This window comes from Hippocampus comes, unplaced genomic scaffold (genome assembly GCF_001891065.2).
Source record: "Hippocampus comes isolate QL1 unplaced genomic scaffold, H_comes_QL1_v1.1 scaffold217, whole genome shotgun sequence".
Lineage (NCBI taxonomy): Eukaryota > Metazoa > Chordata > Actinopteri > Syngnathiformes > Syngnathidae > Hippocampus > Hippocampus comes.
In genome coordinates, this window is record NW_017805334.1 from 123167 (window position 1) to 142271 (window position 19105).

At 43.3% G+C, this 19105-nt stretch overlaps 1 protein-coding gene across 1 annotated transcript in view; it reads right to left on the reverse strand.

Moving 5' to 3' along the window:
• Positions 1-10148: 10148 nt before the first annotated feature.
• ptch2 (patched 2) overlaps positions 10149-19105 on the reverse strand; it is a 33735-nt gene continuing 24778 nt past the window's right edge. The window contains exons 19-23 of the mRNA XM_019871675.1: positions 17721-17858; positions 17187-17329; positions 12874-13252; positions 11916-12426; positions 10149-11665 (exon numbers count right to left, since the gene is read on the reverse strand). Coding sequence (XP_019727234.1) covers positions 11655-11665; positions 11916-12426; positions 12874-13252; positions 17187-17329; positions 17721-17858 — 1182 coding nt within the window. The 3' untranslated portion in view covers positions 10149-11654. The remainder of the gene's footprint in view (positions 11666-11915; positions 12427-12873; positions 13253-17186; positions 17330-17720; positions 17859-19105) is intronic.

Genomic DNA, 19105 nt, shown 5'->3' on the forward strand with positions numbered 1-19105 from the left:
CTCCCCCCTTTTTCCACTTTCATCCACTAGCTCACAGCCGCTCACACTCCCCTAGTGGCCGTGCGTGTAATTAAAAGGTTTTTGAAATAGTTTTTGCACCAATTTTTTTTTTTTAAAGTGCCGCCATCATAGTGAAGGTTACAAAACAGGAGTAAGCCTGAGTTCTAATAAAAAGCGTGAGAGGTTGTATTCCTAAAAAGTGCAGTTTTACTTTGTGGTTGTTTTATTTGTTCTATGATCTAAACTCGGGTGGCACGGCGGTTAACTGGTTAGCACGTCAGCCTCACAGTGCAGAAGTGCAGGGTTCGATTCCAGCTCCGGCTTTCCTGTGTGGAGTTTGCATGTTCCACTCTTATCTGGGTACTCCAGTTTCCTCCCATATTAATGGAACACTCAAAATTGTCCCTAGGTGTGAGTTTGAGTGCGAGTGGTTGTTCGTCTATGTGTGCCCTGCGATTGATGGATGGATTGATGAACTGAACCTCTCTTCATATTTCTATACTATACTTTTATGGCAGTTAAGAATGTTAATATTTACTGAAAACAATTGCTGTACTACATTTTTCAAGTCATCTGGGCGAGGCTCCAGCTCACCTGTGACCTTGAATTGGATAAGCAGTATAGAACATGGATAAACAGATGGGTCTGAAAGCTCAGAAAAGTGGGCGAGGGCTGGAGAGTTGGGAATGCATCTGGCACACATGTGCCAAAGTTAACAGATACCCGGATTTCCTGGAAGGAAGCAATCATTTAGATCCTTGATCTCAGCAGAGATTACCTTAATTAAGCCGACAGCAATTGAGAGTTCCTTTTACACTACATTTAAAAAAAAATGCAGTTTTTCCCTGAGCTGCGGTTCTGCATGGATGGCACTAACATGGAATGGGGGGTGGGTGGGCGGCAAAGTTGCCCGGCATGATTACCGCCTGTGGAGATATGCTCAGAGTGGCGATATGTGTGGTGTTTAACATCTGACATTCACTTATGAAAGCTATCCAACAAAGAATTGTATACGTTTTGACATTTCAGTAGTGAGCATGTGTGTGAGCATCACAGTGGCACACGTGAGTGAAAAAAAAAAAAAAATCATTCACATATGTGGGTGCGTTTAACTTGTGTGTATGACAATGATTCACTAGGGTAGATGTGAATGTTTCTATAGTGTGTGTGTGAGAGGGCGTTCAGGATATGAGTGAAGTAAATTTCAGTTGTGGTGTTTGAGCATTTCAATGATGTGTGAGAGTGTTTCAGTTGCTCATGTGAGAGAACATTTAAGTAGTGGTTGTGATCGCTTTCGGATGCTGTCTCATACGAAAGGACCCGCCCTTAAATCTGATCAACCTCATTGAATCTCTCAGTCTGCACCCGACTTGTAGCCTCATTAGCGTCTGCGTATTAGCCACGTGTGTTGCCGTGACGATCAGGTGGGACATCACCCGACCGCCAAATAAGCATGCTATTAGTGTCAGTTGAACCATCCAGCATGTGTTTTCACTTCAACCCCCAAAGGTGAATAAACGCTTGTAAGTCTCCAGGTTTGAATTTCCAAGCGGACGACCTAATGACGTCCAGCCTACTGTACGACTCGTGCTGACAAGATTTGAGAAGTAATCTTGCTAATGATCATACCGCGGAAGGAATGCGATGATTGGAAAAGAAGCAGCAGAAGTGTTAAGGCTGGTGGGTTTGACGTGATGGAAGGGGGGGGGGGGGGGAACTCTTGTATCTGTTGGCCCTGAATCTGTTTGACTGCTTTTTTCCATCTGTGAAAAAGCACATTTTTTTTCCCCACTCAATGTAAAGAAAATTGGCCGAGGCCATGGCTCTGTTCCGCTTTGCAGACTAAATAAACACACATGCATATATTTCGTAAGCTCAACAAACTGACAAACCACCCAGGAAGCTGGATGCCTGCACAGAAGGCCTGAAAAAGACATTTACCCACTTCAGGAAAATTTGAGTTTGGCCATTTTAGGCCAATTACAGTTGACTTGCACTGTTCACTTGTGAATTATAAAGAAATGCAAATGGGACCAATTGAATTAAAAAAAAGTGTACGCATTTTTTGAAAAGGTGAAGTCAAGTCAAAAATGTTCTTTGCAATAATATATTACTGTGCCGCATTTAGACGAAACAGCATTCTGATTAATATCGCTTTTGTGGAATATGAATTGTGGCAAAATGGCCGCTCTTTGAGATGGATAAAAACGAATGGATTTTTCTGCTAAATTCATATCCATCCATCCATTCACCCATTTTCTGATCCGCTTATCCTCACAAGGGTCGCGGCGCGTGCTGTCTTCGGGCAGTAGGCGGGGGACAACCTGAACTGACCCTCGTGAGAATAAGCGACATAGATAATGAATGGATGGGAACATTTATTCAAGTGCAGATGTACATTTTTCTTCTTTACGTTTTCGCAAAACACAGCAAATTAAACAATTAAGAAAAGTCCATTTGCTTTGATTCAACCTTTGCAGATTACCGACTCAAAAAAAAACAAAACCCCCCCGAAATATTTAGCAAGCACATTGCTACTTTTTAATGCTACTTTCAAATATGCTACTAAGCTAACAATAGCTCTAATCTAAAACTTCATAGTATTAATAATTCTTTCAAGATCATTCACTCACAGTTTACTCTCTAAGGTGCTAAATACAACAACAATATTTTAAAATGGTAATACTTTAGCATGGTTTGTTTGCACACCATTTCATCCCTCACATATGAGCAGACTCTGCAGTTGGCCATAGCTCACTCCCAGACACTCTCATTGGTAAAACTATTCAAAAACGTTTTTTAAATTGTCCATCTATATCCCGGATTTTCACACGTGTATCTGGAATATATCCTATTCCTTCCCAAAGTATTCAGTTCACATATTACATATGTGTCGAAGAAGGGTATGAAAAAGAAAATGGTGTCCACAAGTGACTGTGTACAGTGTTTGTTTACAAAGCGACTTTGCCAACTATTGGCCTGGCATGCATAGTACAGTGTTTTAGGTTTACTTTGGCTGCATCTGAAATTTTTCAAAAAGTACATTTGTTTTTCTCAACCAGCAGGGGGAAGTGATGCTACAGAGAGGTGAGTAACTTGCCTGAGTGAAAAAAAATATATATAGTGAATTTGAACAGAAGGGTAGGCCTACTCCCTAAAGTATCCTTTTTTAGACTGAAGCGGATCATTGGAAGCTCTTTGTTGATTTATTGATTCATGACTGAACTCAGTGTGTGTCCAAGCAGCCAAACCGAGCAAATACAGCCGCACGCCTGGAACCTTCTCTCATTAGAGGACATTAGTATTGGCGGCGGACCCTGAAACGCTCCCATTTTGCTTCCAAGAGCATCATTAGAGAAAAGCTGCCATACAGACTAAACTTACTCTTCAAACACATCAGTTTCAACAAGAAGCCTGTTCACCTTTTGAGCTCGGCCATCGAAACTCCCTGGCAAGCCGGTGGCCACCTACTGTAAGTTTGCCCAGCTGGCAAATATGACCCTGTTTCTTCAGGTCTAATTTTGTTTATTTATTAGGTCTGCGCAGCGAAAATGTGGTAAGAGTAGCACACGCAGCTGCACGGCACCACAGGGAAGTCCTGTGTGCTCTCCTCTGGCAGCAACAATTTAACATCCAAACTATTTATTTAGGACATTAATAAAATAACTTTACTACGGAAGACGGGAGAACTGCTCGTTAGTCTTTTGTTTACATTATGTTAGACTTCCTCACAGCTTTAACTACATAGCAATAAAATAAATATACCCAAAAGATCAAATTGAATGATATTGTTGTTTGTAATATTTTGGTTCCCATACTATTTGGAGTATTATCGAGTAATTTGAATACATTCTACACATAAAATATGCTAAAATAGTGTGCTATGGCAAGCTTTTGTAGGAACTCTGAAGTGAGCGCCAACTGGAGCCGCAAAATAAATATAGCATTAAAATGTGCCAGTGTGTGTTTTTTAAGTTAATTCTTGAAAGGCATGGCGATAACATTTTTACTCCCTCCTTTTTTTTATTAGTGACCACAGCACATCTGTTGGCCTGCATAGTGATAGGTGCAACATGTGGCCACTCAACCTCAACCTCCTCCTACATTGTGAGGTTTTATAGCCCCCCCCCCCCACCACCACCACAGTGATGGGAGGCATATGTGACTAAAATTAAAAAAAAAAAAAAAATCGAATATAGCCATATCAAGGTTTCACTCAAGTGATGAAAAATTGTTTCATATTCGATTGTTTATTATTCACTTGTCTAAAGCGCCTTCTCTCCAAGCCAGCAATCGTTTGGAAACACACTGACGGATTTTACAAACTTGGTGGGACCATATTTATGACTGTTGCGGTTCTTTTTAAAAGTTAGAAATGACATCATAAACAAGCGGAGATTGAATTTGTTGTGCTGAAACATATGCCAGACTCATTAAATCCGAATAGCGTCTCAATAATGGCTTACAGAACGTGGCTATATTGTAAGATATCAAACAAAACATTCACCTGTCCATTTCTTGTTCTCATTGGAGTCACTGGTGAACTGGAGCCTATCTCAGCTGACCTTGAGCAGGAGGCGGGCTACACCCTGAACTGGTCGCCGGTCAATCGCAGAGCACATTGACTTGCCCCAATTTATGCGTGTGGCATGTTCTGAGCTGTCGCTGGGTCAATGTTTTGGCTTTGTGTTGCAAGCAAACATTTACGAGCTTTTTGGTGAGGCTGGAGCGGATTAAATTTAATAGTTCAATAGGGAAAATTGATTTGATATACGAATATATTGAATTACAAGACACAAGCCATAAATTAAACTGTATTAACAGCTTCAGTTAGTCAGATCATAGTCTCGTCTTGCTTCCATCTTAACAGTTTCGACTTCTCATCCAGAGAGCGTAGAAGTGTTTTGGTTCAAGTGAGCACGAGGAACAAAAGAAGCCACACTCTGAGCGTCAAAGGGCATTTTTGGTTTGTCATCAAAGATGTCTCCACCGCTCACACACAGTGACACACAGACACACACACAAACATGGCGTGAGTGTGTCCTTTTGAGTGTGTGTCACATGTGAAGAAGTGTCGAGACACACGAAAACGCACACTGACGCATGGTGTCAATTACAGTCATTGCTGCCTGCCGTGGCCCAGTCCACCTCCTCTTTCTCTTCCTCCTCCTCCTCCTCCTCCTCACCACATGAAATGCGTGTGTGCCAGCCTAGCACAGAGCCTTCATTAGCTTTTACTAGCCCACTTGGATGTGTTTAGCTTTGCTCTCCACCGCCACACACACACTCCCCTCTGCCTGTGCGTGTGTGTGTGTTTCTGACTTGTCTAATTACCATCCCCCGCCTTCCCTTCTCCTTTTTTGTCTTCATCGACCCCCTCCATATTATTACACTGCAGCTGCAATTTAAACTTTAGTAACACTTACAGACCCACGGACTGTTAAGGGCACACAGTGGTGTTTTGCGGGCCGTCAGGGACATACGATAATACGGAATTACCTCTCACTCAAGATGGATGAGTATCAATACATCGCTGATACGGATTTACTGTACTTAAAGGTGTCATGTGTTTATGAAGGATGCCGATACCAGCCACCGATACCTAAGGCCCTCCAAAAATATGACATTGAATGTGCTGATATTAGTAGTATTCAATCTGATACTGATTACTGATACCTCTAGTACTTTTGATATAAAGTTCATTTAACACAATGACAAAAAATTCTGAAGATTTTTTTTTTCTCACGCAGGTGAGGATTTGCTGATATAATTTATTTTTTTTTTTGCCTTATGTTTCGGTGCCTGGTATTGGCAGCCTCCATGAGTAACCGTTACCTTAAAATGATGCCTCGATACCGATACCGGTACTCACTACTCACCCATTCTCAACCACTGGTAAATTGTTCTTATCACTCATATACTCAATGCTCTCCCAGTACCGAAACATGACTGAAATGTTCTCACACACACGACTGAAACACTCACACATGGACAAATTGAAATGCTCTGACACACTACAGACATTATTTTGCTCCCTCAAGCACGAAACTAAAACAATCTCACACACGATACAGATTTTTTTTTTTTTTTTTTGCAGGCTTCTGAAAAGCTCTCACACACCACTGAAGATTTTGGCTCACCTTCACAACCGAAACACACACCACAGAAATTCGCTCCTACCCACTAATAAAATGCTTGTACAGTACACACTACTAAAGCACTCTCAAACACTACTGAAACACTCACGAACACTTCACCGCCATTTTGTCCACTTACACACACGCAACTAAAAGACTCACATTTTTTTCACTTCTATATATAATACTGAAACTATTTCACAGTCACAATTGGATTTTTTTTTCTTTTGGGTAGATGACTAAAATACTCTCACAAACAACTGAATAGATCTCAGTCTCTTCATTCCCCCCCACCCCCACTCATATGCACTACTGAAATGCTCTCACCCGAACTACTGATCTTTTTTCACTCACTCACTAATTAAAAGGTCACACACCAGACTTAAATGCACATTGAAAATGGCCTAGGTGTTTCAGTAGTGTCTGAGAGCGCTTTGGTAGCGTGCGTGAGAGTATTTCAGAAGTGTGAGTGATATCTAATCTTAAATTTTGTCCTTGAATTTTCTCTCTCTCTCTCTCTCTCTCTCATATATCCAGCGTCAGGTCTGGCCCTCTGAGTGTTATGGTTTGAACTAAACAAAGCGCTTCAAAACACTGAGGCCCTCTCATAGTTAGATTCTTCTGTAAACAGCCATGCACAGAATGAATCAATTAAAAGGGCATTACGCTGCTTCCTGTTTATTTAAAACATGTTTACTCTGTACCGGCCCTCCTGCCTGTCTACATGATTGCTGGATTCCTCCTCCTCCTCCTTCTTCTTCTTCTCCTTGCAGCCAAGGAATATCCACACGCGCGCGCACACACACGTATGCGTAAGATGTCAATTACAAACACATCTGTTATGTTGGTTTCAGGATATATTGATTTCACTCCTTCCTCTGATGATTAGACGAGCTTGCAAGGGTGCAATCACAAGAGCGGAAAAACAAACAAGGGAATTTTATGATTGAGCGGTAGAAGGTGTCAAATCAAAAAGAGCAGAAAAGTTGAGCTGGAATGTGATGAAGAAAGACTGAAAAGCCCGCAATGTTGACAGTCATAGCACATACAAACGTTTGCCATGGCAGAGAAAATATTTGACATTAGAAAAGCATATTTTGAACATATTTTGTGTTAGAGAAACGATTCTGGTACGTCACCAAATAAAAATGTCACCAAAAGTCAATACAGTACATAGTTTGATTATTCACCCTAAGCCCTCTCGTGGAATAACATTTAACTCCTTTGTCTGTCACTATACATTGCTGCCATAGATTGTTGAACAAAGCTCAATTATTTGTTGCAAGTAAATCATTTTTGGACCACCTAATGAGATTTGATCATTTTTCCTCTCGGCACACCTGATGATTTCTCACGACACACTAGTTAGGAATCACTGCTTTTGCCTGATTACAATCGTAATTGATTTATGGCTTTAAATTAAATTTATTTGGTATGAAAATCATTCTGTGTTTACTGTAAGTCATGTAATGAAAAAAATTCTGTTTCAACTAAATTACTGACCATAAATACATTCATAGATCATCAACATTAGCACGGTCTATATTAGCACTGTCCATGCTCTAATTTATCTTAGTTTGAATTAGCCATTTATAGATCAATATGACCAAAGTCATTATTAGTTAAATATTAATCAGCTTTTTTCTACAAGAGTGGTGGGGGCGGGCAAAACAGATGTTTTAATCAGTAAAATGAATGTGTACTGACTTTTTGACTGTTGTCGCAAGCTAACGTCGCTCTTTACCACATTAGCATCACACAACACTTTGGTTTTGATTTACCAAAGAGCTAGCCATCAGGCAAAAGAATTGAACCAAAATGAAGTCATACTTTCTAATCTATGAAATGAATACATTCATACTCGACGGGAAATCTGTTAAATGAGAATACCCGATATGTCACCCTCAAGTCTGCTTTCCTTCTAATTCCTACATTGTTCTTCTTTCGTGCTGCTTGCTCGGTGCAAAAATATACACGCACACAAACACTGCTGCAATGTTTTTCAACACACTCCTAACCACACACTTTTCTTTACTAATCAGCCCTATTGAATTCAGCCAACAATGGCGGCCCATCCAGGCCACCCACTTAGCGGTGCGCACACGCACACTCACGACATCAGCAGATCACAAGTTCGCTCTTTTGTTCACCTCACCATCACAACGTCAGGTCAGCAGTGTTATCTGCAATATCCCCCCCCCCCCCGCCTCACCCCCACACACACATGCTTTATGTTGTGACATGATGTATTGTGTGCCAAAAGAAAAGAAAAAGCACATGCATTTTAGATTAACGTATTTTAGGAAGGAAAGAAGGTATGAAGTGAGGGTGGATGATGGTATGAAAGGTAGGAAATAAGGCTAGACGGAAGGGAAAAAAAAGGGAAGCAAAGATGCAAGCAAGGAACGAAAGGAAAGAAGGATGATGCAATGAAGGAAGCAAGCACAGATTTGATCTAGTGTAGCAAAGGAATGCAAGGAAGTAAGGATGAAGAAAAAATAGAGGGAAGGTAGAAAGGATGCATGACAGATGGGAAGATGTAAGGAAGGAAACAAGAATTCTATGAACAAAAGCAAGGAAGGAAGGGATCAAGGATGGATGTAAGGAATCAAGGAGGGCACAAAAAGAGAAGATGGAGGGGAGGGATGCCATGTTGCATGATGGTAGTGAACCCAAAAAGCAGGAGAAGTAGGCTGTACTGAACCAAATGTATGAAAAAAAAAGCTTGATGTGGTACACTGAAAAAACTAAATTAAAAACACAAGAAACCAAAAGTAACAAAACAAAAACCAATGGCAAACCCAAAACAACGTGACAGCAACAGAAACAAAGAAAAAAACTCAAAGAAAGGCATAAATGTCTTGATGTGTTTTCACAGTTTGAAAAACAAGACTGGCACCTCAAGGCAGACATATTGGGACTAGCTGGGGCGGAACCAAATCCTTGTACCAATATCAAAAGTTTGCTCGCTTCAATAATGTGTCGTGTTTGAGGTTTCCTTCAAGCGTCGGATGATGACGAGGACGCTATCAGATGCAGACAAATGTGCTGCTGTTGTATGAGGAGGACAGGAATTTACAGTCTCAACCTTTCATCTACACAGGTGGGCCCCGTGTGTGTGTGTGTGTGTGTGTGTGTGTGTATGCGCGCGCTCGAGCACATGCTTGTATATTTATGTGTGAGGAAGGAAAGAATGAAGAGGTTTGTGGATGGTTCGAATTTAGGCTGATTGCGTTTGTTTGTTCCCATTGCGGAGGGTCTCAAGTGAGACATTGCGAATAAACATCAAGAATGAAAGGTTGTCAAACAAAAAGTGAGGCAATTTGCACATTTAAACGCTTGACACAAACTGTTTCACTGGCTTTTGTAAGTGAGTCAAATTGTTTTTTCCAGTCTAATATGAACTGACATTTTTTCTGAACCGAAGATACGGTTTTCAAGCAGCCAATCCCGCGCGCTCCAGATCCCCATTTTTTTGACGATATCGGTGAATTTCAGCTCAACAAACTTGAAATGAGAATAAACGAAATATAGATATATCTCAACAACTGTGATCTCTAGCTGCAATAGGAGAGACCGCTAACAACCTCCTGTGATACACATCATGCATCACCTTAAAAGGTGACCTACTTTTCTTTTTTATTAAAATGCAAAACCGGCAAAGTCCAAACAGAAAACGCTGGTCATGAAGATCGAACAAAAAGGAGCTAGCGAAAGTCAAGGTAATCGTTACGGCGAGAATATAAACGTAACGAGCAAGAGTCCAACTACACGAAACAAAGCAAGAGCCCAGACAAAAATAATATCAATACTTACAAACAAGGAACTAGAGAGCAAAAACGACGAGAGGTCTGGAAAACCACACTTGAGCATAAGCAGCAAACAAGATCAATAATACGACAAAGAATGACAGCAAGGCTTAATTATGACAGGAAACAGGTGGGCAGGGGCGGAGGGAAACGCCCTTCACCCCCAGCTGGAGCTGAAACAAAATCAAACACAAGACAGCCATGACACAAATGCATTTTTAATTGAATTTATTTTTTTTGTTAGTTAATTTTCTAGAGCAGATGAGAGAACATAGCGGTCACACAAGGGGGTTTTCTTGAGCATAGTTTCCAGAAGTCACAGTGTTTTAGACATGGACAATGACAAAGAAGGGGCCATGAAGGAAGAAACAAGGTGTCAAAGTGACACCTTCATGCTGCTCAACGACTGCCCCAACACAACAACAACATCAACAACAATAATCATGAGCCCCCTCTTTCCTAAATACACACGAAAAAAAAAATCAAACTCAGCAACAAATAGATATATTTATATATAATATATATTTACTCTTTAAAAATAGAACTTCAATCTAAATACTAACATCTGTACAAACTAAAAAAATAAAATCTTAATATAAATAATTTATATGGCATGACATTAATTTTTTTTTTTTTTAACTATAAACAATGCACGAGCTTCCCCTCAACCTCCCTCTAAACTTCTCCAACCAAAGGTGGTTATGTAGGGTGACATTTTTTTCCCACAACTGCACAGTAGCTACTCAACACTTTCTTTTTCTTTTCTTGTTTAAAAAAAAAAAAAAAAATTGTAACGTAAATGAACCAAAGCTGCCACTTGAAAGACACAAAAAAGATCTTCCCTGCAAATGGCACTGGCAGTGACGAGACCATTTCTGTAATGTATGAACTGCGGAGGAAATAAAGTGGAAAAACAACAACAATAACAACAACAAAATAAAAAAAAAATAAAAAACAGAGCGGCTGTCAAATATGAATAATAGCTTATAAGTAACTCCATTGGGGTAACAAATTATTTAAAAGACTCCCTTATAGTTCCCATTGTGTTAAATGTGAGGTGCAGCCACAAATAACAAAACCTTCAAGTAGACAAAACTGCAAAGGACTTAATACTGAACTCTGAATGCTGCATTGACAATAACGATGAAGGCACATTGTTAAGAAATCTGTTAGATCTCACAGTACAATCTATTGTGTATACGTGCGTGTGTGCGTGTATGTGTGTGTGTGGCATGAAGGGGGAGGAAGAGGGGATACTGCATTTTTTTTTAAGGCAAATCACTTAAAATGACTTTGTGTAGCAGCAAAAAAAAAAAAAAATCATACGGTAATAATACAAATACAAATAAAACACTGACCATGTATGTTCAATAACCTAATATCTTAATAGGATCTCACTCTGTGTGGACACTTTGTACATATAGCACATTATTCTTCTCATTTTATACACTATGCAGGGAGCCCAGAAAATAAAACAAAACCCCCCTGCAAAAAAACAAAACAAAAAAAAACAAAAAAAACAAACAACTTTTACACGAGTATACCCAAAGTTATACAGTGCTCTTTTAAATAGCTTCCCTCTTTTCTTGTATTAAAATATATACTCATAGATTTACATAATGTCCTTCAAATAAATCCTATGTGGCGTCTATGTACAATTTCCAGAGGACGGGTGTGCGGAGGAGTCTGACACTCTGGTCGCCTGGATTCAGGACCCGCCTGAAAAACATGAGAGAAGAGTTAATTACATTTGCGGAAAGGTCTTTGCTCACTATCTATGCCGGTGACGTATATTGACAGGCAGAACAATGAAATGTTCTACCACTAGATGGCAAAAGGTACATAAATAATCCGCGCAGTCAGTTTTGGTAATGTTTTCCTTCAGTGATGTTTTGCGAGATTTTTCTGTAGCGTAAAATATGTGCCACGGCTCAAAAATAAATAAATAAATAAATAATAATAATCTCACCTTGTCTGGTCTGTTGCGTCATCTGATCCTGTGGACATTCCGCATCCTGCATCTCTAAAGAGTCTCTCTTGCACGAGTAAAACTTAGTCCTCTTAGTGGCCTCAAAGCAGTCCGATTCAGTGTCCGTGTCGAAGCCTTCGTGCATGTAGCCCTGATACGCCGCTCCCGGCAGGGTCGGATGCACGGCCACCGTCACGGAGGCCGTGGCCGTCACCATGGTGACGGGCCCACCGGCTACGGAATTGCCATAGTTGGCTGGCCCTTTAGTCCTGTTTGGCTGAGGCCCTCGACCGCTCTGTAGCCTGGGGCCACTCTGGTAAGTCCGCCAAGGCTGGTGAGCTTTGTCTCCAGGTAAGTTTTGTGGTCTTGGCTGCTGCTGCTGCTGCTGCTGCTGGTCCCTCTTGGGTCCATCCCAGCATGTCACCTGCGAGCTCAATGGCGACTGAGCATTATGGGACGAGTCATTTGACGGTTCTATCCGTGCTCCGGTTTCCCTCGGCGGCCTCACCACCTACCACAGAAAATACAACTTTTAACGAAAGATTTTCTAAATATTTTTCAGCCACCTTAACAATGGTACCATGATCAAATTTCAAGGTTCAGAACGTCGCACAAGGAATTTGTTGAGCATAGCGGTGTCACAAGGAGCATTTTCTAGTTTTCTTAACGGTAACTTGAAAACGAAATCTAAAAGTTGAAGAGCTGACGCTGAACTGAAATGCATTGGAAGTGAGTGAATATTTCAAATGTAAAAGGTAAGACTTGAAGTTTGAATGGGTTGAATCTGTTTCGATGTGAAAGAAGGAGCAAATATGAAAAATAGCTCCTGAGTTGGCTAGCTTTGTGTGAAAATGTGGGGAATTTCATATATAGTTTCATAGATGTCCTGAATTTGCATAACCGAAGTTGGAATGATAGTAACAAATGATCAAGGGTATGCGTGTGTCATCATGCGTACCGTGAGTTTCGGGAAGCTGGGATTCTTGCTGGCTTCCAGCAGAATGTGCGAGCTCGCCGGCGGCACACTGTACGCGCTGCGGTCGCAGTACTTGTAATCCTCCTCACCGATCCCCGACGTGCTCGTCATCTCTGAGTAATATTCCGAGTCGGATGTCTCGGAGAAAGCCCAGCGGGGGTCGTGGTGGTCCGCGAAGTAACCGTGGTGACCCATAGGCGGAGGGAGAGGCGGCTCGGGCGAAGGCACTGCCGGGCAGCTGCCGTCGTCGGGCACGGGCTGCTCGGCAGGGGGGCCCAGCATGGAGAGGAGGACCGGGAGCAGGACCAAGCCGTTAAGCATTCCCAGAACGGTCAGGATGGCCAGCACGGCAAAGAAATACCTGAGGAGGGCAAGAGGTGAGGGACATTAAAGCAGGATATACACGCACCGATATTCGGGATTACTCAATCTCGACAAAGACTAGCGTGTGCAACCACAACGGTACATAGCGCTAGTTACCAAATAAGCTAACAATTAGCCTAGCCTTGTCCATTCTCGTACTCTTCTTCTACACTGTGGCACAATGCTGCCCCTCGCAGGTCAGTGTTATTACAACACCAGACAGCTGGTTCTAGGCAGGAGCCTTGCGGTTTGTTGGTGGAGGTGAGCTGAGTGTGTGGTGTGTTGATCATCAGGAGTACACCACACATGATCAGAACCGCAAACACTGACTCATTTGATTTCCTGGTCCTTTGTGGGGTCTCTCACATTTTAAAAATCGGTCCAGGCAGTAAATTGTCAGCTGTATTCTGCAGTGCGATGAGGGCAAGGAAGGGAGGAGGAAGAAGTCAAAGGGGAGCCTGCTCGGTGTTTGTGTATCAAAGGCAAAGGATGAGAGGGGGGCAAATCTGATTCCTTCTCAAAACACCCTTTGATGCCGCCGTGGCTGATGCTACAAGAACACTTCCGTCCGCGCTCTGTTGTGCGTTTCTATTTTTTTTTTTTGTGTTGCGTGCGTCGAAGCAGGGCTAGCGGAGGGAGGGCGGGGGTGCGCACGCCACAAGAAAGAACTCCAGAGAAAATTAGAGAGATCACTTAAATACTAGCAGAAAGTAGAGAGAGAGCGAGCGAGACAGAGAGAGAATGTGGAAATAAGCTAGGAACATTATTGATATTTACCATCCTGTTCTCTGAGGGTCATATTAAATTTCCATCCAGTTTGTTTGTCCTTACTGGAGTTGCAGGTACCGCCAGCCAATCACAAGGCTCTTACAATACAAACAACCATTCACACACAAATTTACACCGATGGAATTTAGAGTCTAGTTTGTGAAATGTATCCATCTACCCATTTTCTATGCCATTGGAGTGAGTCTTACATCCTTACATCTGAATTTTTGGCCTATTTTCCTGCAGCTTCTCTTTGCGGCGATGCTTATTCAAAGCCAAGCCGACATCACATGTCACACGTGCTGTGCCATCAAGCCTCCTCATAAAAATGTCTTCGGAAACGAGTAGGCGAAGGAGGCACATGCAGAACGGTGAGATCGAGGTGAGCGAGCGCGAGAGCGACGTCAGCGGGGACCTCCAACGGCGTCTCGCTCTTCGGAATTCTGTTGTTTAGCTAAACTTTAATCTCTTCCATTTGCCGTCTGGGTCTGGGGAGTCATGAGTGAGAATGAGGGCAGGGGGGTGTTTACATGTATGTGGGATAAGTGTGTGTGTGTGTGTGTGTGTGTGTGTGTGTGTGTGTGTGTGTGTGTGTGTGTGTGTGTGTGTGCGTGTGTGTGTATATACACGCGCCGGCTACGGACTGAATGTGCCGAATTAGGCGTGCTGTTTACTCAGTGTATTACAAGGCCAGGAGATGTTTACCGCAGCTTATTTATCCTCCTCTGGCTAGTCAGCTCCAGCCCTGCCTCATCCGCCGAACCACAAGACCTCCAACAAAGAAACCCGGACCAATTTGTCTCACTTCTCGAAAAGAAACGCAAACAACAATAGTGTTCTGTCATTTTTTTTTTTTTTAAAAGATGAGTTAGGACAGTATTCAAGCAAATCCGAAACGAGGGGGTAGAAACGGCCCCAGCTGAGCTCCAGTTACAGTCGTTGTTCTCACCGTGTGGAAAGAATATCTCCCTGGAAGTATTGTTGTCTGCTCCATTTGTATGTGTTGCTGCTCATATGTATGTTGAGTAGTTGCAGGTATTTGAAAGTTTCCTATCATACCTATGCTAATTTCCCTTAGCCTGTCTATGGCGTTTCCCATTATATGTTAGCATGAAGCTAGTAGGCTTTCCTTCGACAGAATTACACAGTTTGGTTGTTTCAATTTCCAATGCTTGATTCTATTTTGTTTTGTGTCGATTTTACAGTGAACGTCAACTGTGAGTGACAAATAAACAGCTTTGCCTCCTTTTCGGAGAACTAATTTAAAAAGTGTGTTATTTGAACATGTCTAAATATGTTTAAAACGTGGTAGCGGTAAGAAATGTTCTCTCAATATTGCGGATTTTTCCCCTATGCATCTGGAGCGTGATAAGTGGGGGTAGAGTGTACATGTATACACCTTTTCCTCTCCATCTGGATGCAAGGAGGCCAACCTCCGAGCACATCTCCTCCTTTCTTCTCTCTCGTTCCTCCCTTGCCTTCCTTTCTGTAGACAAACTGTGCTTTTTATGTCACGGAGGCCCCGCTTGCAGTCTGTGAGCTCAAGGTTGTGGTTTTGGGTTCTGAGCCGGAGACCACATTCAGCTGAAAAACATTGAGCTATTTGCCTTCTTTTTTCCCCACTCTGACCATGAAACACTGGTAGAAAACGGGTGCACGCACACAAACACGGGACATCCATGTCTGTTGGTGGCCCAAGCACAATCTAATCTAATTTAGCCCACTCTTTTTTTTTTTTTTACTATGGCACCCAATACGGAGGTGGGGAGCACCAAACAGATGATCGGAATTTTTCCAGATTCCCGTGTATGCGTATGCGTGAGTGTGTGTGTGTGTGTGTGTGTGTGTGTGTGTGTGTGTGTGTGTGTGTGTGTCTGAGAAGGAGAGACACCACCCATTGGGTAGGAGAACACTATGCATGTTTACGAGCAGCTGCTAACACACCCTTGATGTTTTCCCCATTTGTTGTGTGTTTTGAGGTCGGAGAGATGGATGCATGTGCGTGCGTGCGTGCGTGCGTGCGTGTGCGTGTGTGTGAGTGTGTCTGTGTGATTCTGTGTGTCCAGAGTGACAGAACCAGGTGCATGTTTGTTGCCGTGTCTCTGTATGTGTGAGTGCGTAAATAAGGGTAGAACATTGCCACCCGCATGCTACACCACAAGGCCTCCTACCGACAGAGGGGCGAGGCAAGACAACTGTGGCTCCACACCACACCGACGTCTAAACGAAACATTCTCTGAAGGTAAACACACGGATGGTGTCGCACACACAGTAGCAGATGCACACCAGTGGTGGGAAGTCGCCAAGTATTTGTCCAGTAACAGATTGTTCGGGTATGTCCCGTACTGAAGTATTTATTTTTATGATGACTTTTTACTTTTGCTCCTTACCGAAGCTTGTTGCGTTTTTCAACATCTTTTCATGATTAATCCTTTCAGGTAGAGCGGTTACTACAGTGGACAGCTTATCAGGTTATAGTTTATCAATATTTGTGCATGAAAGGGTTAATTTCAAAGCATCAGCAAAGCAAGCTTGAGCATCTTTTTCAAATCACACCACACAGAATAGTGGTTTTAACAAACCCGTCAAATTTGAATGCTGAAAGCAAAAAAAAAGTCACCACGTTTACCAAATGAGGCTCCGCTGAAAAATGGATGCAAGTTCATCGAGCATCTCTCTCGAATGCCTGCCGATTCCGACAAGTGTGGAATGCTGGACTATACCCCACTAGCTCGCTCACCAGTTAATAGGCTTTGGCCTCGTCATCATAACTGAGTAAATCACAATTGCGCTGGATAAGCTCTGATGTGAATGAAAGCAATGAAGTTCTTTTATGGCGGTGGAGGGATGCCAAAGTGCATCACAGAGTGTCATTTTAGCCACAGCCTTCCCAAAAATCAGGAAAACTGAAACGCCGTCAAACTCTTTGCACATGTTTTCGGCAATTATCTTCAAACATGTTTAGTATAATATTTTTGGAAAAAAAAATTCCGAATTCGCTTTACGGGGTCGTTAAGTACTCGACTTGTCACTTTTGCTAGGAGCTGAATGGGTACTTCACTTTTCTTGACACAGCTATTTGTACTTTCACAATTGCCATCTCAGAGCCACACACACACACACACACACACACACACACACACACACACACACTCGCCTCTCACCTCATAATGAAGTCAAACTCGGAGCCCGCCAGCATGAGAACGCCCAGCAGGGTGGAAATGGCGCCGTCGACCACCGGGGCAAACATATGCTCCAGAGCCACGGCCGAGCGCTTGTTTCTGCTGCCAATGGCTGTCAGGAAGCCCTGCCGCAGAAAAGCGGGGTAAGGGTGTGGGTGGGAAAAGGTGGAAAGGAGAAATGAATTGGAAATCTTGCCGATCGCACAAAACTCGTGCTTGTGGTGGCGAGGCTTGGCACTCGTCGGAATTCCTAGATTTGTTATTTTTTGGGGGGGAGGTGGTTGCGTATAGAGCTACAGGATGGTATCCTATATGTGAAGCGAGGTGGTTTCAAATAGGGACGGGAACTGGATGGAATTTCCTTGATTGAAAATTGGGGAAATTAACAATCTGTATGTATCTTTTATTTTGACATTGGTCTGGGGTACCGCTCGCAGCCTCAGAACGCCAACTAGCGGATTGAGGCAGAAGACGCGCTCACCACCGTGCGGCAAAATTCTTCCGACGTGGACTCACCAGCGCAATGTGAACAGTGAATTCCACTCCGATGCCCACCGAGGCGATGAGGATGACCACGGGGATGGCGCTCAGCTTGATGCCGATCAAACCCATGATGCCGAAAAGCTCCACCGTCATCATGGCCAAGATAAACACCTGAAGACGCACAGAAATCAAATAAGGGGGTGTCACGTTGAAGGAAACCGGCCGATGAAAGCGTGGAAGCAAGACGGCGTGAAAGATTAAAGGTGACGTGAGGGACTGAGTTGAGCTCTTTTTGCCTTTTCACCCCACACAATCTTTGACCTCGGGGGTCTCGGCGGTGTGGCATCAAATTACCCGCCCTTGGGCTAATACTTCTCCATCCCACCGTGCTTCTTGCTTTTCCTCCCACAGAGGTGCTCGTAATGATTGACAGAAAGTGTGACAATAGCTCTCCTCATGTTGAACTGTCTGCTGTTTATATCGGTGGTATCCCACTGCATTGCGTTTTTTTTTTGGGGGGGGGGGGTTACAGGATTCACTGTAATTCCCACGCATGTGGGAAAGGACAGCCACAGTCTCCGCTTTTTTGTTCGACGCACTTTTCAGACGACACACCCAGAGCTGCTGTCAGCTACAGCTCACGCCCGGACGCTCACAAACAGGTATCTCACACACACCCCACCAGGCCCCGCCTCTTAAAGGCACAGGCATGTCTGCAGACACCACAATATGTGAAGTATATATTTTTTAAATTCTGGTTGCGATTTGTTTGCGAAATGTCTGAAAAGCACGCGAGCGGGGTTTACTGGACTTCGACGCGTAAATAAACGACACCCCCAGTGGTGCCAGCATGAACATGAAGGCAGTTCTTGAGAGCTTTTGATCGCGCCGGGGTCTCCTCGCTGGGGCACGGTTACATTGCAAAATGATGAAAGCCGTTTTACTGCTCGACCACATACAGGCTGACTGAAAGCTTCCAAAGGCGGGCAGATGCGCGGCGACGTCATGCGCATGTTTGTATTTGTGTGTGTATGTGTCTCATTTCAGTCCAATTAAACACATTCCAGCAGAAACTGCAACAGTTGTTGTGTGGGGGGGGGGGGGGTATCACCAGCTTGATTGTGAAACGTTTTCTAACAACTCAAGACTGTCTCTCTTTTTCTGGCTCACACATCCCTCTGATGGATGGGTCGAGCGGGCCAAGGTCGCGACTGGGCGGATCCGTCCTGTCCCCGAGCCTCTCGTTCCCCCTCTGACAAAAGCAGTGATGGAGTTGGAGGTAGAGGCTTTTGGGAGGGCAAAGTCTTTCTCGCTCTTTCGCATTCCCTTTTCTGAGGCCGGCCCTGCCGACATTAGAATGACAAAGGTCCCGAGTATGTGTGTGTGCGCACCGGCCCTCCGCGGCGCAAAAGCCCCCC